At 36.1% G+C, this 20,169-nt stretch overlaps 1 protein-coding gene across 18 annotated transcripts in view; it reads right to left on the bottom strand.

Annotated features, from left to right (window-relative positions):
* Window positions 1-2,210: 2,210 nt before the first annotated feature.
* Window positions 2,211-20,169, bottom strand: part of PCM1 (pericentriolar material 1) — a 77,432-nt gene continuing 59,473 nt past the window's right edge. For 12 of the 18 annotated variants that reach the window (XM_068970230.1, XM_068970225.1, XM_068970223.1 and 9 more), the window contains 10 exons: window positions 16,528-16,662; window positions 15,705-15,902; window positions 11,384-11,446; window positions 10,988-11,123; window positions 10,548-10,708; window positions 8,289-8,364; window positions 7,699-7,955; window positions 5,817-5,909; window positions 5,614-5,728; window positions 2,211-4,265 (listed from right to left, as the gene is read on the bottom strand). In XM_068970230.1, coding sequence (XP_068826331.1) covers window positions 4,240-4,265; window positions 5,614-5,728; window positions 5,817-5,909; window positions 7,699-7,955; window positions 8,289-8,364; window positions 10,548-10,708; window positions 10,988-11,123; window positions 11,384-11,446; window positions 15,705-15,902; window positions 16,528-16,662 — 1,260 coding nt within the window. In that variant the 3' untranslated portion in view covers window positions 2,211-4,239. Of the gene's footprint in view, window positions 4,266-5,613; window positions 5,729-5,816; window positions 5,910-7,698; window positions 7,956-8,288; window positions 8,365-10,547; window positions 10,709-10,987; window positions 11,124-11,383; window positions 11,447-15,704; window positions 15,903-16,527; window positions 16,675-20,169 lie in introns of all 18 variants that reach the window. The other 6 variants (XM_068970224.1, XM_068970227.1, XM_068970236.1 and 3 more) reach the window with 2 other exon arrangements.

Genomic DNA, 20,169 nt, shown 5'->3' with positions numbered 1-20,169 from the left:
GATGGAGTATTACACACAGCCATGAAAAAGAATGAAATTTTGCCATTTGCAACAACACAGATGAACCTAGAGTATATTACGCCTAGTAAATAAGTCAGAGAAAGACAAATACTGTATCTTACCAGTTATATGTAAAATCTAAAATATACAAGAAATGAGTATAACAAAATAGAAACAGACTCATAGAGAACAAACCAGTGGTTACCAGGAGGAGAAGGAAAGGGAGAGATGCAAGCCAAGGGTAGGGAATAAAGAGGCACAAACTACTATGTATAAAATAAATAAGCTGCAAGAACATATTGCACAGCACAGGGCAGAGATCCAGTAAAAAAAAAATATTAAATGGAGTATGATCTACAAAAACAATGAATCACCATGTTGCACACTTGAAGCTAATACTGTAAATTCACTACACTTGAGTAAAGAACAAACACAAAAACCAAAAAGCTATCTGAAATACTAATTTTGTAGTACAAACTCCAATACTCTTCCTGTGTCTTAAACACTGTGGGTGATTTGGGGATGGTAAGAGTAAGGGAATAAAAGAAGAGTAAATAAAATGAAGTAGCAGAAGGAAGATAACTTGGTGAAAGTGACACTGTGGGAAACCGCAACATCTAAAATCCATTATAAGGAAAGCTCTTTAGACTTTGCCTCTTTACCAAAAGAGGGAAAATTACTTGAGTATATAACCAGAACATGTCAGAAAAGGTTCTGGTAAGTAGTTTTAAAAACTCTTGTTTTGGAAATAGATTTTAAATAATGTCAGTTAGCACACCGAAAAGGAAGCAAAAACCTCACTATTGAGCTGTTTAAGCTTGAGGAGAATCTTACCCCTTTTTTTTTGGATCTCTCTTTTCTCCAACATGAATATGTACATGATACCTGACATCAAAGCATTTCCACAAGCACTACTTCATCTGTCAGAGTAAGCTATGGCTACACGTATACTCTTCTAGGAAGATAAACTGAATATCAACTGTGAGACAACAGGTGAAAGGGCAATGAAAATGGAAAAACACCTGAAATGTATATATATGGACACAGCCTAACAGAGAGTGAGGTTTAACGCCAATGCTGAATGCTACCACTGTGGGCTGGTATAGCACTTTATAATTTTCAGTCTTTTCATGATATCATTTGATTAACAAAATGGCCTTAAACATGCAGCTATACTCTGGGATATTCAGCTCATTAAAGGTGAAGATTTCTAATTAATATTCTTAATATTTATAACTATACTATTTATAGTAAGTTAATTACATGTGATTTGCCAGACATGTATACTGGGGATAAAACACATAGGAAAAGTCATAATGCAAGAAATAATAATATTAAGTATGCAAGAGAACAGAACTCTGTTATACTGAAACATGCTGTGATTAGTTTTCAAAATAAATCAATAGCTTTCTATAAACTGCTGGCCTGAAGGATATTCTGTTGTGGATATGAGTCTGGGCAGATGAAATGAACTCATAAGATAATTAAAACTCTGTTCATATATGAATCAGTCATTTGTAGGCATAGAATTTTCCTGTGTTCCTTTTTCCTTTAATGGAAAGTGGGTCAGCCAGAGAGACTAGTTAATACGAGGAAAAAACTAGACATGTAAAGACAGTGAACATTAAAAAGTGAGTTGTGCAGAAAGAACAAGAAATGCTGGTTCCTCCAGGCAAGGCAACTGGGCAACTGTATTTGTACAGTGAAACAAGTGAAACTCAGAGCCAATTATTTCTTTGACAGCTTTTTAAAAATGAGTTTTTTATATTAAAGAAAGTTGAACAAGAAATATACCAATCTAATTTTGAGTAAACATGAGAATTTTCTGTACACACTATGTAAGACAGATGTAACTAAAAAATAAAAGAGCACAGATGCACTGTAAGAAAAATGTTTCTACTTTAATAAATCTCTGGCTGTTTGATATGTCATTATCTTTCTTTTTTTTTTCTTTTAATTGAAGCATAGTTGATTTACAATGTAGTATTAGTGTGTGGTATACATACACCAAAGTGATTCAATTATATATATATACACATATTCTTTTTCACATTCTTTCCCATTATAGTTTATTAGGGGATACTGAATAGTTTCCTGTGCTATACAGTAGGACCCTATTGTTTTCTATTTTATATATAATAGTTTGTATTGAGTTTTTTTTTTTAAACACACTTAAAATCATCAAATAAGCCAAAATTCTGGAATAAATTCTAAAGCATAAATGAGTATGTTAATTTAAATGAAAATGCAATTCAGGGTTGTATGCAGGATACACATTTATTAACAGTGAAAAAGCATTTACCCAAAGTGAATGTTAAATATACAAAGAGTACCTGCTGCACAGTCTGGTGAGCTCAATCTTGTAGGCATTATTTTAACTTGCCTAGGTTTCTCTCTCACTTATTTTGACCTTTTCTTCCTCTTTTACCTCTAACCAAATTTTTAACTTAAAAATTAAGACAAACTACATATTGAATGCCTAACCCTTTAGCAACAGTTACCAGGGAAAAACATATTAAGCAAGTTATCTGCTCTCAAGCACTTAAAACTAAATTATCTACTATAATAGAAAACAAAAGACCAGATTACAACAGCTGTAAGTCAAATAAGCAAATTTGATAAGGTTCACAGATACTATGATAACTTAAGATGTAAGTACAATGATTCCACTGTATCCATCTTTAATTTGCATGCAGAGAGAGAGACAGTCTTAATATTTAATGTGTAAGGCTTGGCTTGAGTGTATCAAAATGAAGTTTCTGTATAGAGTCTAGAAAACAAATATAGAACTTAAGTATACATATAATATATATGTATACCTACTATGCTTCAATTTCCTTGAAGTCAAGCCAAATGAATAATTCCTGCTTCTGGAATGACAGTGTTCTGAGTAAGTTTAATAAAGTTGGAGATGTATGTTTCACATAATTTAAATTACAGAACAATATAGTCAGTGTCCTCAGAGGGAAATCCTCACTTAATATTCCCTGACTGGACATTATAGTTTTACACTGAGGTATCAGGCAAGAATTTCAAAGGAATACCAATCAAATTCTTTTTTCATGGGGTATTTCAGTAAACTGTTGACAAATTTAAAAGACTAATTTGGAATAATGCTTCGTATTTTATTCAAGGAACAATCTGTAAAGTTGACCTGTTAACTGGCTTCGTGAAGCCTTTAACTCAGTATACGGCAAGATGGGATCTAAAAGTACCCCTCCTTTGAAAAGCTGATTTGCTTAGTGATAAAGAGGTCACGTAGATTCCCATTACTCCATACAGTACTTCATCTGCAAACCTGCTTCTCTCTCACTACACACAGAGACAACTGCTACGTTTTGGCCTAAATTATCGTCTCAGAAAGCAAGGTTGTCCAAAAGCAAACAGAACCTTAGTGCTCTGGTTCGTAAATTTAGTTCTATTAATCCCTACTTTAAAGAGCTTGGTTTTCCTTTTAAAAGTAATCACAATGTTACTTTCCTTGTTAAAGCGGAAACTAGTTATAGAAAATGTTCTCTCTTTTAACATTTAAACTGAGGCAACACAGATATGAATAGAAATCCTAGAAAATATTTATCTAATAGATAATTATGTAAATTCTAGGTACTAAGGACAAGTATTCTAAACTTATTATCCAATTTGAATAGAATATTTATATTCTATAATAACTTCTCAGAAATCCTGGATACCTTTATAACCTGCCCTATTCTTGCAAAGGAATAAGACTTGCAGGTATCTAAAAGAATATTAGACTCAATAGCAGCAACACTGGCATTATTTGGAAGCCTGGCCTGAAGGCCGGGCTTTATAATAAATAGTATATTTCTCTAACTCTTGATGGTTGCTCTTCTCTGAACAGCCTAATTATATAAAACAATGACTTGCTGTATAGAATTCAACGTAATTTTCAAAAAAGATAAGTTTACAGATAAGTCCAAACTTTATTTAAAACTACATTTTAAATTCTACGTTACTAAACATCACAATGGGGAAAAAATCAGGACCAAAAAAAATGAAAGAATAAGAAAAAAACCCCACAGTGTATCAAGGCTTGAATCTGTCCAGAATTCAGTTTTTGATGTTTTAAACTGCCATGGGCAGAAATTAGCACACCTACCAAAATTGCAGTGTCAAACTGATTTACATTTTATACAGATTAAAACAGATGGTTATTTAGTGCCATTTTCATATATGTATTAATTATGTCAAGAAAGAGTTAGATGAGCCTCTGGAGACATCTCATGTACTTTGGGCTCCCACTGTTTCTGAAAAACAGAATCATGGTTAATGCCTTATAAATTACTTACACAGTTAACATGACCTTATAAAATTTAGTTTAATATTGCTCTCTTCCATTTAAAACTTTCAATTTTAATATAAAGTTATTAGAAAAGAAACTTACTTTGCTACAATAATTCCCTGATGACACCACCAACAGTTTAAAAGGCATAGGTAAGGGTTTCCATCTTAAGATGGCAGACTGAGCATATACTTGCTCTCAAAAAAGAACAAAACAAAAAATCCATTAGGGAAAAAAAAGCATAAAAATGAATAAATCCAGACCAACAAAAGAAGGGTGGTTGTGAGAGAACCAGAGGACAGGAGATAAACACAAATTTTCAGAACACTGAGAGCAGACGGAGGCGCAGGGCGGAATGGAAGAAGCTACAGCCCAGACACGCAGACAGGCAGCCGGGGAGAGGGTACCAACTGCAGCCTAACAGGCAGGAATGGGCTGAAAACTGGGAGATTAACTGAAGGTTTGATATATGGTTTCTCTTCTAGTCACCCTATTTATAAAAAAAAACAAAAAATCTTGAGTTTAATCTATGGATGAACAAACAGAAAATCCTTGACCTTAATGCAAGAAATGTTCTCCTCTGAGTAGCCCTTGGGTTGTGCTACTAGACCCAAAAAGAAGGAAATCTCCCCAGATTTCCTGGGACTATCACTTGGCTCTGCAATGAATCAAAAATCATCTTCAGGAAAGTATAAAAGATTTCATTCTTATATTTACAAAAACAGAATATAAGTGTGTTTAATAAGGTCAATAAAGTATGAAATGAGTAAATCGAACAGAGAAGGAAAAGAGGAGGAGCAAGCAGTTGGGTAATGACCCAAACTGACAGAACTAGAAAATGCGTACATTTATAAGAACAAAGGTAACAGAAAAACCAAAAATAACATAAACACTGAAAGAAGAGGTAGGTTTAAATAACTCTTCATTTGGGAGAGAAGAAACGTTTTCTAATTGTTAAAATTCAGGAAAATTAAAAGAATAGTATATAGAGATATAAAGGGCCTCTTCCAAAAGAACTGAAAACCAATGATTAAAAGCAATGGGCTCTTGCCAATCATCACTAACTCCGCTGTACCTTTCTTTCTTAAGCCATGTGCATCTATTACACTTTAAAACTAAAAATAGAAAAAATTATCTGATTGTACTATTTTATAAATTGGGCAGTAGAACTAAAATTTTTATAGAATTATGCTTCTAATGTTTGGCTTCTATCTTCGAGGTATTAGTAGCACATTTTAAAAACTAAAACAAAATGACGGTATCAAGATTCAGTAACTTTTCAGTTTGATATGATTAAAACTGCTAACTCTTACCAGGTTCTTTTAGTGTCTGAGAATTCCCAGCTAATTCTTCAGTCTGCATTGCACATATTTCACCAGATAAGTGGTTTTTCTGTTCTTCTTCTGCCATTTTCTTCCTTAGATCTGCCTGTAGAATGAAAATGAAAAATACAAAATCATTTTTCATCTTAACAATATCTGCTAGATAACAACTGTAATTAAAAAGAGCGAAATACCTCTGAATATATTGTCAGTTTAAGTGGTAAATCTTCAACTTTCACAAAGTCTTCTTCATCAGATTTTTGACTTATGTTACCAGATTCTGCTTCCTATAAGATTAACAAATTATATTTAATGAAGGCAATCCACTCTATCTCTGGATCTAAACCAAAGTCATCCATGCCAAGAGATAAAGTGGATTCTCACATGTGTATAGATGTCAGTAATTCTGTCGTATTTGCTTTTCTTCTATATTTAGCTCAATGAGTAGAACAGAAATCTAGAGTTCAACATGAAGGGTTGCCCACTTGTACCTGTGGGCAGACAGTGAAGCTTCTGGGCACCCATTTTACAAAGAGCCCATTCATACAGGTTAAAGGAAGAAACAGTAGTAGTTACATTGAGGGCTAAAATAATTACAACAACCCTCATCTCTTGATATGTTAACAGAATGCATCAGAGCTGTACTCAGAAGAATATAAGGAAACCTAGACTTTCGATATCAACTCTGGAAGCTCAAATAGAAAGATGAGGTATGAATTTAGTAATTCACAAAAGTTATTAAAAATCACCTCACACTGTTTTTCTGAAACCTGTAGCGTTTCCTCCCAGTTCTTTGATTTTTAATAGTATCATCATTCTACCAATTACCCAAGTGGAAACCTTAAGTTCTTTTTCCTGAAACATTTCTCACCCATTCCTCTCTCATTCAGCTCAATTTGTATTTATATGATAATGGAGACTCTCAACTCTGATTCCTCAACAACACTTCTTATACAGTCATCGGATTCATCTTCCAAATCCGTGACTCTGACCATTTCACTTTCTTACACAAAGACCTTTAATAGTGTTCCCTGCCTAAAATCCAAAATCCAAAATCTTTCAGGACCTTCTATGATCTAACTTCAAGTAAATTTTGAGCAAATGCCTTCTGTAGCAATTCTATGCACTCATCAAATAATAACAATAAGAAACCTAATAAGTGACTTTTACAGTTTTCAATGGAAAATTTTACTGTTAGTGAAGCAAATAAAACAATTAAGATAGTTACTCTTTCTACTATTTCTGAAATATTATAAGCCTCCTTTTGCTGAGAAGCTTTGAAATTATATTATAAACATATCTTTTGGAAGAAAACTGATGTTGATTAAAAAATATGTGAAACATGCTGTTTAGACTTAAAGGTACATTATTACAAATCCCTTCATTTTTACCCACAAGAGAAAGTATATAAAACATACACAACCCAAGGACCCAACAAACAACCTGCTGCTGCTGCTGCTGCTAAGTCGTGTCCGACTCTGTGTGACCCCATAGACGGCAGTCCATTAGGCTCCCCCGTCCCTGGGATTCTCCAGGCAAGAACACTGGAGTGGGTTGCCATTTCCTTCTCTAATGCATGAAAGTGAAAAGTGAAAGTGAAGTCGCTCAGTCATGTCCGACTCTGTGCGACCCTATGGACTGCAGCCTACCAGGCTCCTCCGTCCATGGGATTTTCCAGGCAAGAAGACTGGCTATAAAATTAAATTGAAACAAACGTCCAGAGAAAAACTAAACTAACTTACTTACATTATAAATGCAAATGTGCTAGCTTACTTTTTTGTCATTCACTATAAATAGAGAGGGACTCTACTGCTGTCAAATGAACTCTCAAGGTTACCACATACAATTTATCTCTTTGGTTCTCAAAACTATGAAAAGTAGAATTATAGGTTTTGAAATGGTCATATTGGTTCACTATCACTCTTCTGTTTGAGTTTAAAATAAGTCTGAATGAGAAATAAGAATGCTCCAACAGTTTCTAAACCCAAACACAAAGTGGAGTTGTGTTTACATACTAGAAATGTTAACCTGCAAATGAATAAAGGGGCAGAGAAATGAAATGCACACGATACCTACATAGTCATTCACTAACACTGGAGATTCAGTATCAGGACTTCCAGCCAAAGAACTTTCAGGAGTCTCCTGAGCAGATTTCACTTCTTTGACTCTAGGCACCAGGGTTTCAATTTCAGTTAAAGGTAAAGGCAAAGGGTTAGGCTGACTGGACGAGTCGATGGTAGTGAAAGTATCCTTCTGGACACTGCTATTTAAAGGTTGCTCATTTTCCACGATATTGAGGTAACAGGGCTTCACAGGAGTGCTATCCTGGTCACCTGTCATCAAAAGAAAGTCTTAACATTAGTGTTATGCAACCATCATTAAGTTTTACTAATGCGCCAAATAAAGACTAAAATGTATAAATGTATAATCAGACTACTTTCCTTACAAAATTTGTGTTTAAATATTTGTCAACTTTTCTTTAACAGCTGTTTGCAGAAACAAAGCCCTAGCATTTTTTACAAACGATTTAGGGAGAGAAAAAAGACATGTATCAGGTCCAAAATACCTTCGAATTTCCATTAGCTGAGAATTTAGATTTCTTTGTTTTTAAGCACATAAAGGACACTGCAGATAATTTTAACATGGAAATTTTAAACTTTTCTTACCTTTACTAGTAGTGGGTTCTTGTTCTGATGGGACATTTTTGCTTTCTGATGATTTTTCAAAATCATGCTGTGGAACCTAGAAGGAAAAAATAACGTCTTAATAGTGGGATCTAAATATATAGTCACTATACAGGAGATGGATGGTATTTCCAACCTGAGACCTTCATACAAGGAAATTTAAAAATAATCTTCTAGAATTGTTTCAAGAAGGCTGTGGTTGCAATTTCAAGATGGCTAGGTTTAAAAAGTTTACTATTCTTAACTTCAGAACAACACGAAGAACTGGAGTATTATAGATTTTACTATTTTTTTTTCAGACCTGACTCTATATTAAATGAAACTAAAAGATACTTGCTTATATGTAGATGTTAACTAAAGGGAAGGAGAGAAGGATGAACAAGCTAACTGCTTTCTGTAGGAAGAGAGAAAACTGAAGATTCACCTCATAATTGGATGCCCCAGACTCTAGGAAGGAAGGGACATAGTGGTGGGGAGAGAGTCGGTGACAAGCAGGAGGTGCTGACAGCTGTTTGAAGCGTAAGAAAAACGTGGACATTAAGATTCCCTCCCCAGGCTCCACAGAACATGGCAAATTATATTTTGGAGGAAATGAGCTAGTGAGTCTCAGACCAGGGGGCCACCATGGAAGGGACAGGCTGTGGAAAGCATGAATGACAGGATAAAGTGTCCAAATGATCTAGTGCAAGGCTGTATAATGGTGGGACTCTCAGCTCTAAGCCTACATCCAAGTTCAGAACACCAATAGCCAAGGAAAGGGACCTCCTACCAGGCAGGAGATGGGCAGACCCTCCCTACTTTGGAGAGATTAAACTATTCCAATAGGAATTGACATTTAGGATTTTCTATCAGTTATCTACTTGGCTGGCCCACAGTAAAGCCCAAAAGAATTCCAACTGGCTTTTGAAAGCCTCTATGTGTGGGTATGAGAAAATACTGCTCCCATGAAGTAAGAGGGTACTAAAAAGAAGTAACAATCAGAAAAAAGTACTTAGAAATTAAAATTATGACAGTTGAACTGAAAATATCATCATACAGTTAAGGTCAAATAAATCTCCCAGCAAGTAATAAAACAGATCAACGTGTCAATAAAATGAAAAGGAGAAAACAGGGCTAATTAACATCTGATAACATTTATTTCAGAAGAAAAGAAGAGAAAATGGTAAGGAAGAAATTGAAGAAAATTTACCAAACCTGAAAAACATGCTATAGATTAACTGAGTAAACCTAGAGTAGTGAATAAAAAAGACCTGCAACAGTGTATATTATCACTGTAAAATTTCAGAACTCCAGGTGAAAAAAACACCTAGAGTTACAAAGAAAAAAGGACACATATGAAAAATCAGAACTAAGAAAGGCCTTCAAAGACCTGAGCGGAAATGATTTTCAACACAGAAATACTGAGACCTAAAAGTACAAAAGAGGGGATTCCCTAGCTGGTAGCTATCCACAGGTCTAAACAAGAGACAAACCCAGAATGGAGCAGGAAGGAAGAAAGCTCCGGAAAGGACAAAACTGACTGTTTCATGAAGAAAATTCTGAGAGATTTATTAAGCTACTGGTGGGCAGAGCAAGCACTTGAGTATGTGATTAAAGAAAATAAATAAAAAGTTGAGACAATTATTAAATTCAGGTGAAAAAAACGTACAAGACTAAGCAATAAACACCATTTGCTTAGCTCAACAGCCAGTAATATCTGCATGGTTCATTTAAATCTAAATATTTGATTAAATACAGATTTAATCAAAGACATGCTTAAATGAGGAACCATATGTGACCTGAGAGTCTTCACCTGCTATAACAGAATTCAAAAGGTAATGTCTAACACATACATGAATAAATGAATACACACACATATTATTCAGATAGAGGGTAAACAGCAGAAGAAATCATACCAAGTTCTGCCTCTGGGGCAGGATGAGGTGAGGATAGGAAGGGGAATGATTTTATTTTGTTACATACTACTTCCATGTATAACTAGAAAAAACATAAGTTAAAAATAAAAATCTAAAGTCATCACATAGTTTTCAGGACTTATTATTAAAATATTTTAAGTGCTTTAAATGTAAAAACATTGCTGAATAAAAAAAATAATAAGTGTTTTAGATTTCAATAAGGATATTAAAGAAGTCTGTATTCATGAGAATGGGGAAGCTGTTGACTTTAACATGTTTAAAAAGAACATGCTTTGAGGTGTCACAGGAAGACTGGTGAAGAGTGTGCGAGTCTGCATTGGAATACCTGACCATCGTGTTCATTTTCTTCTGTAGCTTCAGTGTTAGCCTGAAGTGACGTCTGCACATCTATAGGTCCCTCTTCAAATTCTTCTATTTCTTCATCTTCATTCTCATCTTCTCCACTTCCATAATTAGTCAAAGCCTGAGTTTCAGCTTTGGACAAATCTAAGTCGATTAACACACAATTTTTAGTAAAAATTTCAGCACTTACTTTGTAACAGCTACCACTTATTGCATGCCTACATTATATAAGTGCTCCACATACAGTATCTGAAATCTTCAAAACCGTAAGTACTAGGAAACATGTTGAAAGGACAGGTAATTTAGACAGGGTCACACTGAAATTCAGCGCTGTGTGACACCTAATTCTATATTCATTCCATTCCAACAAACTGTTTCAGTAAGTGATCTGTAAAGAACTAATGCATGAGCCTTCAGACTTACTAATAGACACTGGACATTCTTCACTTTCTTCATCTTCCTCTTGATCAGAAACATCAGATCTCACATTTTTGGGGCCGTCACCATCATAAACCTCAGACGTTTGAGTCTGCTTAACTGTTTCCGTCTCATCCTTGTCCTAGCCACAAATAAATTTGAGTAATTAATTCCTTAAAGTACATTTTTTAAAGGTATATAGTTAAGTCTATCATAAAAATTAGTAAGTCATTATCTAATTAAAAATATAAAAATGATTTTAAATTTAGTTGTTTTTAAAAGAAAATAAAACTCTGTGAGAAGAAAGGATATTTTATGATCTACTTTGCTCTCTACCATTAAGGTAAAAGCTACTAAAATTATTTAATCTTTTGTTTCAAAAGCCACTAAATTAGCACATACTTTGTCTTCATCATCAATTTCTCCAGCAGGTGAACTGTGATCTCCTTCAAGAATCCTTTTGGCCTATAAGCAAATCGGTTAGGCAGAATTCAGGGGTGATCATTCATTATCACACTTAAGTACTCAGTAAACTTTAACAAATCCTGCATTCTTAAACCATCATCCAAAGATATTACTGTTTTTCTTAGAAATAGAAATTCAATTCTTATTAAATAAATCTTTTAAATGAAGAAAACCAAAAAGCAACACGGTCTACCTGACATCTCCTTGTATATCTAAGAGACATCACAAACTTACTAAATCCAAAACAAAAATCTTGATTCCTTTCCTTCTAAAACCCCGTCTTGCTTCAGTCTTCCTAATCTCAGTAAATGGCCCTTCATCCACCGAAATGCACAAGTCAGAATCAGCCTGTACTATATGTTTATTACCCACATCTGAACTACTACACTGCATTTGACTCAATCATCCTAATGTATCTGCTTTTACACACTCAGAGCTGAGACACTTCTTACTCACCAGAGCTGAGACATTTCTTAAGCGGACAACTGCAACAACCTTCCAAGCAGTCTCTCTGCTTCTCTCTCTATTCACCTACAATTCCTACTCAATAACGAAGCCTGACAAATCTTAAACTGAGATTATGACACTCCTCTCTCTCAAACTTTCCTATGAGTTTCCATCATGCTTAGAATAAAATAAAAGATACGGTTTCTAAGATTTCACAAACTTGTCCTATATACCTCTGTGACTTCATCTCCTACAGGCTCACCTCATTTAAAGTGTTCCTGCCTCCCTGGTTTCTCTCTCTTCCCCAAAACACTCAATCCTGCTTTAAAGTCTTTACACTTAATGGTTCTCTCTGCCTGAACTGTTACACTTAACAGTTCTCTCCTCTCATCTTCATTATAAACCCTTGCCTTTCCATAGCTTAGCTCACATTTCATCCCCTGAAGAAGCTTCTTGATTCTGCCATCTAAAGCAGTCCTCTCTATCACTTTTATCATATCATCCTGTTCTATTTTCTTCAAGCTCTAAGTAATGGCTGAAAGTATCTGAAACTTATGTCTAGAAGAAAAACATTATGAAAGGCTTGAAAAAGATGGACTGATTTTATCTACTTTAGATTTCTGCAAGAAGGGTAATCTCTTTGTTTTGGGTCTTGACTTGTTTTTCCTCTTATGATTAGAGAGTCAAGAAAAGGGTGCTGGTGTCTAGGGGAAAAGCCTCCTGGTAGGCCTCAATCTCAAAAACGACAGAATGATCTCTGTTCGTTTCCAACGCACACCATTCAATATCATGGTAAACCATGTCTATGCTCCAACCAGTAACACTGAAGAAGCTGAAGTTGAACGGTTCAATGAAGACCTACAAGACCTTTTAGAACTAACACCCAAAAAAGATGTCCTTTTCATTATAGGGGACTGGAATGCACAAGTAGGAAGTCAAGAAACACCTGGAGTAACAGGCAAATTTGGCCTTGGAGTACGGAATGAAGCAGGGCAAAGGCTAATAGAGTTTTGCCAAGAGAAAGCATTGGTCACAGAAATCACCCTCTTCCAACAACACAAGAGAAGACTCTACACATGGACATCACCAGATGCTCAACACCAAAATCAGACTGATTATATTCTTTGCAGCCAAAGATGGAGCAGCTCTATACAGCCAGCAAAAACAAGACCAGGAGCTGTGGCTCCTGGACTGTGGCTCAGATCATGAACTCCTTATTGCCAAATTCAGACTGAAATTGAAAAAAGTAGGGAAGACCACTAGACCATTCAGGTATGACCTAAATCAAATCCCTTATGATTATACAGTGGCAGTGAGAAATAGATTTAAGGGACTAGATCTGATAGATAGAGTGCCTGATGAACTATGGGTGGAGGTTCGTGACACTACAGGAGACGGGTCAAGACCATCCCCATGGAAAAGAAATGCAAAAAAGCAAAATGGATGTCTGGGGAGGGCTTACAAATAGCTGTGAAAAGAAGACAGGCAAAAAGCAAAGGAGAAAAGGAAAGATATAAGCATCTGAATGCAGAGTTCCAAAGAATAGCAAGGAGAGATAAGAAAGCCTTCCTCAGTGATCAATGCAAAGAAATAGAGGAAAACAACAGAATGGGAAAGACTAGAGATCTCTTCAAGAAAATTAGAGATACCGAGGGAACATTTCATGCAAAGATGGGCTCGATCAAGGACAGAAATGGTATGGACCTAACAGAAGCAGAAGATATTAAGAAGAGGTGGCAAGAATACACAGAACTGTACAAAAAAGAGCTTCACGACCCAGATAATCACAATGGTGTGATCACTCACCTAGAGCCAGACGTCCTGGAATGTGAAGTCAAGTGGGCCTTAGAAAGCATCACTACGAACAAAGCTAGTGGAGGTGATGGAAGTCCAGTTGAGCTGTTTCAAATCCTGAAAGATGATACTGTGAAAGTGCTGCACTTAATATGCCAGCAACTTTGGAAAACTCAGCAGTGGCCACAGAACTGGAAAAGGTCAGTTTTCATTCTAATCCCACAGAAAGGCAATGCCAAAGAATGCTCAAACTACCACCCAATTGCACTCATCTCACACGCTAGAAAAGTAATGCTCAAAATTCTCCAAGCCAGGCTTCAGCAATATGTGAACTGTGAAATTCCAGATGTTCAAGCTGGTTTTAGAAAAGGCAGAGGAACCAGAGATCAAATTGCCAACATCCGCTGGATGATGGAAAAAGCAAGAGAGTTCCAGAAAAAACATCTACTTCTGCTTTATTGACTATGCTAAAGCCTTTGACTGTGTAGATCACAATAAACTGTGGAAGATTCTGAAAGAGATGGGAATACCAGACCACCTGACCTTGAGGTCTCTTGAGAAACCTATATGCAGGTCAGGAAGCAACAGTTAGAACTGGACATGGAACAACAGACTGGTTCCAAATAGGAAAAGGAGTATGTCAAGGCTGTATATTGTCACCCTGCTTATTTAGCTTATATGCAGAGTACATCATGAGAAACGCTGGGCTGGAAGAAGCTCAAGCTGGAATCAAGATTGCCGGGAAAAATATCAATAACCTCAGATGTGCAGATGACACCACCCTTATGGCAGAAAGTGGAGAGGAACTAAAAAGCCTCTTGATGAAAGGGAAAGAGGAGAGTGAAAAAGTTGGCTTAAAGCTCAACATTCAGAAAACGAAGATCATGGCATCTGGTCCCATCACTTCATGGGAAATAGATGGGGAAACAGTGGCAGACTTATTTTTTGGGCTCCAAGATCACTGCAGATGGTGACTGCTGCCATGAAATTAAAAGACGCTTACTCCTTGGAAGGAAAGTTATGACCAACCTACATAGCATATGCAAAAGCAGAGACATTACTTCGCTAACCAAGGTCTGTCTAGTCAGGGCTATGGTTTTTCCAGTGGTCATGGATAGATATGAGAGTTGGACTGTGAAGAAAGCTGAACGCCGAAGAATTGATGCTTTTGAATTGTGGTGTTGGAGAAGACTCTTGAGCATCCCTTGGACTGCAAGGAGATCCAACCAGTCCATCCTAAAGGAGATCAGTCCTGGGTGTTCTTTGGAAGGACTGATGCTAAAGCTGAAACTCCAATACTTTGGCCACCTCATGTAAAGAGCTGACTCATTGGAAAAGACTCTGATGCTGGGAAAGATTGAAAGCGGGAGGAGAAGGGGATGACAGAGGATGAGATGGCTGGATGGCATCACCGACTCAATGGACGTGAGTTTGAGGGAACTCCGGGAGTTGGTGATGGACAGGGAGGCCTGGCGTGCTGTGATTCATGGGATTGCAAAGAGTCGGACATGGCTGAGTGACCAAACTGAGGCCTCAGCTGAGGGGAAAAAACATCCAATTTCATATGTGATCAAGACTAATTCAACACGGCATAAGAGCTACAGGGATGTGCAACCAAGGTCCTAACAAGCATGTGTGTTGGCTGGGGTGCTAATACTCCTGGGGCATCTACTGTGATTGGCAACAGCCACGGCAGGCAGCTGGCCAACGGCCATATCCCAGTCCTCTCTTTTCTGGATAAGCGGCCATAACATGAAGTAGATACTTGACAATCCCCTGCCACCTGTTCCTGTCTTGAGCATTCTTGATCTTGAGCCACTGCTGTTACTGCGATTCAGTAAGTGGCTGGTCTAGGTACTGACTTATAATCTGATTAACTCAATTTACAAAAAAAAACAAAACAACAAAAAAAAAACCTGCTTTGGTGACGTCAAGTATGATTTTATTTACTCATAAAGATCAAGGACATTTATACACTAATTACAACTATTTCTATATCAAAATGAATGTCATTTACCTCTTTTGCATAAGACTGTATCACTCCAGCAGCTTCTATTTTCCTTTTGCATCTCTGTTTAACAGTTACACTATTATTATCCAAATCTTGCATGAGCTTAAAGAAAGCCAATTCATTAAATAACACTTCAGATATCTCTACAAGAAGATCTTCTCCACAATCCTTCAGTTTTCTGCCAGCAAATTTTGCCAGTGAATCCTATTCAAAGATAAACCAAATCACTTTAAGATTATAGCAAACTTTACCTGTGGGTAGAGAAATACCGATGAACAAATTTGAATTATAATACTCATGAAGGGAAAAACAATTTTAGAACTTTTTAGTACTGAAAAACTTAAAACTAATGTCTAAGATAGGCTAAAAAACGATAGGTTAATATTACTAAGAATACTACTAAGCAGGACTCTTGCTAGTCCTGCCCCCAGTTATGATCCACTACTATTACATAATTTAGTTACTGTTACAGCCCAGGAAGTCTCTACTATCAATAGTTTCCAACTTCTACAATTTCCCAGATTGGTAAAAAGAAAGAAAGAAAAATTATTTTAGAGCATACCAAGGAATACTTTCTACACATTTCAAACTTGAAATGTTGTTCTTAGGTAGAGGAAAAATCAAAACAAAATTTTATTAGAGTTGGGAAAAGCCTTAGAGATGGTAAAGTTGAATGAAGACACAGGGCCTAATACAGTATTTTTTAATTAAGTAAGGAATAACCTAAAATGTATTACAGCATCATCCCAAATGGATGCCAGAAAATGGAGGGAAAAAAGTCCTAATCACATGGTACATACTGGTAAGTCATACAAGTACAAACTCTTACCTGTAGTATACTTCCAAGTTGCTTATGAAAGAACTTTACAAACTCTTTGCTCTCATTGTTTTGCTGAGTAAGGACCAAAACCATGCGTCTTACTGAGGTTAGAAGTTGAGAAGAACATACTTCATCCATGTGCTCCTGAGAAAAATTCTAGTTGGTTAAGATATAACTTACCTATTGTATAAAAAGTGTTAATCCACATGATATATGAAATTGTATTGTTCTTGCATAAGCTCCTCAACTTTTAGAAGCACATTTAGAGACTTTGTTCATAAGAACAGCCAACTCCCCACTACGTACATTAAAAGGTTTGCAAATTTTGATTCACCGAAGCAGATAATAGCCAAAAAGAAACTGGCTGATTCAACATTTTCCACTACTTCCTTTCTGTACTTTAAGGAACTATTCCTGCCATAGTGTCCATATCGCCTGTATGCCTGTTTGCAGTTCAGTTCAACTACTCGCACAATTGTACTTCACCTTCCACCAAATTTCCTGTGTTATCTGCTAACTTTCCTTAGCCTTGGCACTGCTGACATCCTGTGGGTTAGAAGATGTCGAGCAGCCCTCTGAAGTCTACCCCCAAAAAATCAAGATCTGAAGTGAAATGAGACATAATAAAATAGTTGAAATCAGATCGTTAGTTCTACTAATTTTGTTGGCCTCAGAAATTTTCTGAAGTGATAAATTTAGCAAGGGAATCCTCATGAAAGAATAGAATCAGACACAAAATTGCCAATGCAACAAAATTTCTGAGATGGTTTCATTCCCTACACATGAAGGTAAGTTATTTATATTTTTTTAACATTTAGAAAATAATTATACATATCAAATAAATATCACTACCAATATACTTTTTTTAACAAAAAAGACACATTTAAAAGTATTTATTGCATTACATGAACATAAAAACGTAAAAGAAAAAAGGCAATACTGTGTTTATGGCTAAGATGGAAGTAAGCAATAACCTAAATAGAATAAAACAGTATATATTCTTATAATTTATAGGAATATAAATATTTTAGGTGGTGAAAATATATTTTAATAAAGGCACAAAAATAATTGGTGAAATTGATGTATTTGTTTAATAGCCTCAAATTCCTTTTATCTAGTCTCTGAGGTCCTTCTTGAGGGTAAGAACTAAGAAATTGCGAAAGATCTTGTTCTACTGGCGCAGTACAGAGCAGAAAATTGCAACACTTTGTCATAAGTGCTCTAATAAAGACAGGTACCAAGTTTCCCAAGAGCAGGGGGAAGAAGGAGAAATTCTGCCAGGAAATATATACAAAAGTATTTCAGCTGAATCCTGAAGGAAGACCAACAGAGGAAGGATAAAGGCCATTCTGGGCATAGGAAGTTAACATGGGCAATGTGCCTTTTTGAACACTGTCAAGCAGGATACAAGGCATGTGGAAGGAACAGTTAAGAGGCTGGGATCAGGCTGCAGAAGTTTTATGAGCAATGCTGAATCTGATCTGGATCCTGTAGGCCAACAGTTTTCAACCTATATACTTGACTAGTTTAAAAACCACAGTCAAGATTTGGTAGATCAATTCACTTACTAACATTCAGTAAGTATTTACTGAGTACTACTACGTGCATGTATTATTCCTGGCACTGGTAAGACAGTGACCAAAACAGATTAACATCTCTGATCTAACTCTTCATGACTTCATGGAGTTTACATGTAACAAGGGAAACAGACAAAATCAATGAGCAAATATTAAATAGGTTATAAGGTGACAAGCACTATGAAGATAAAGAAAAGCAGGTAAGGAAAGGAGAGATCTGTTCACCAAAAAAAATAACATTTGACTAAAGACTTCAGGGTTCAAAGGAAAAAGCCATGCAGGCATGTGAAGAAACAGCATTCTAGACAGAAGTACCAGCAAGTGTCAAAGCCTTCGAAGCACCAGTAATGCTAGCAGGAGAGTTGAATGATTAGAAGAGGAAGCAGAGACAGAACCATCTGGTGCTGCTGCGGGTGCTCAGGAAGAGGCTAAGGTTTTTCGTTTCTATATGCAATAATTTGGGCGTAGACAGATGGATCCTCTTTCCTCTCTTGGCTATCAAGCCTCTTCAGAGAAAAGAGCTCCTAGAACTGTTTTTCTCTCTTCTCTCAAAATACTCCAAAGAAAGCAATTACTTCCACCGAGGGAAGAAATGTAAGTGTACGGAACCAAAAATTTTTGCTGTCAGCGTCTAACACATTGGCAAGAACAAGCAGGTTGTAAGAAATGAACCTAATGACAACATATTTGTCATTGAACCTAATGACAACAACTCTGAATAAACAGATTGTCTTTTCATCTCTATTTTTTTAAATTTCCATTAAATGAGAATGTTAGAGTCCCATCTCAGAAAACAGTCCTGACTTTGCATGCTTGCTTCTCTCTCCTCTTCCTTGTTATTAAACACAAAATGGTACTGCTTGTCTCATAGTTTCACTGTTGCTAGGAATATAATTTGTTAACCTTTCTGAAGGATAATGTAGCATAATGTCTCAAAAGCCTTAAAAATATTCATACGCTTAAAACTACAAATTCTATGTCTAAAAATTATATCAAAGGAAATAAAAAATGGGATGCATATTTAAATTGAGGTAAATCATTTAAGCATTTTTCATGATAGTGAAAAATAAACCAGAAGAGAATAAACACAAACATTTAACAACAGGAACTAATAAAATAATTAACAGGAAATTCCGTTCTATGAATACTCAACCCTCACAGTAGCAATCATGTAACTTACTACTGGCAGTTCTACTTAGTCAACTCTGGCTCTTCTGCTTTCGCACAACCTCTATATGTTTGATCACCTGATCCTGGGCCCTAGTTCTAGGCTCCCTTCTCTTATCTAGTGCTGTGCTTTAGGTGACCCCATCTACTATTAGTAGGATCTGCTGAATATATTCCATTTGTCTACTGTGCCCCATCTTTAGTACCACACCCGTATCTAAGTCATGATCATTTCTCGCCTCCTCACTGTTGTTCTGACCCCTATACTTCAATTCTCCAGAAACATCAGATTTTGTTTCTCTTACTTAAAATCTCCTAGAAGTTCCCTTCGAACTTCCAACAAAATCCAAGGTTTGACCTATGCCTATGACAGTCTGCATAATTGGCCCTTCCTCCTATTCCAACATCATCTCACACAAATTTCCTATAGCCATACACTCGTTACTCCAGTTTCTTCAACATGCCAAGCAAGCTTCTACTTCAAGGCCTTTCTCCATCTGGAATGATCTTAAGCTAGAGCTTAATCTAGCTCAATTTTATTCACACCTCTGCGTAAATGTTCCCGCTTCAAGAAGACTTACCTGACCATCCAGTCAAAAACAAACCATCACATCACCATATTTTAATTCTCTGTTGGACTACCTGACATACATCCACTTATATGTTCTACATTTACTTATTTTTTTAAATCCATATTCTCATCCTAGCATGTAAACTTCATGAGAGCAAAGGCCTTGACTTGTTCATTATTATGTCCCAACACCTGGCATAAAGTAGGTATTCCACAAAAATTTTTGAATGAATAATGAATCAATGTGTATATGTATAACCATTAAAAAATATCCAATAGAAAAATAGTGATCTAGAAAGATGTTTATGGTATCATTAATATTTGAAAAAAGTGGAA

Source organism: Capricornis sumatraensis, chromosome 4 (genome assembly GCF_032405125.1).
Source record: "Capricornis sumatraensis isolate serow.1 chromosome 4, serow.2, whole genome shotgun sequence".
NCBI classification, from domain to species: domain Eukaryota; kingdom Metazoa; phylum Chordata; class Mammalia; order Artiodactyla; family Bovidae; genus Capricornis; species Capricornis sumatraensis.
The sequence above is the reverse complement of the archived record's forward strand: the minus strand, read 5'-3'. Positions and strand labels throughout refer to the sequence as shown.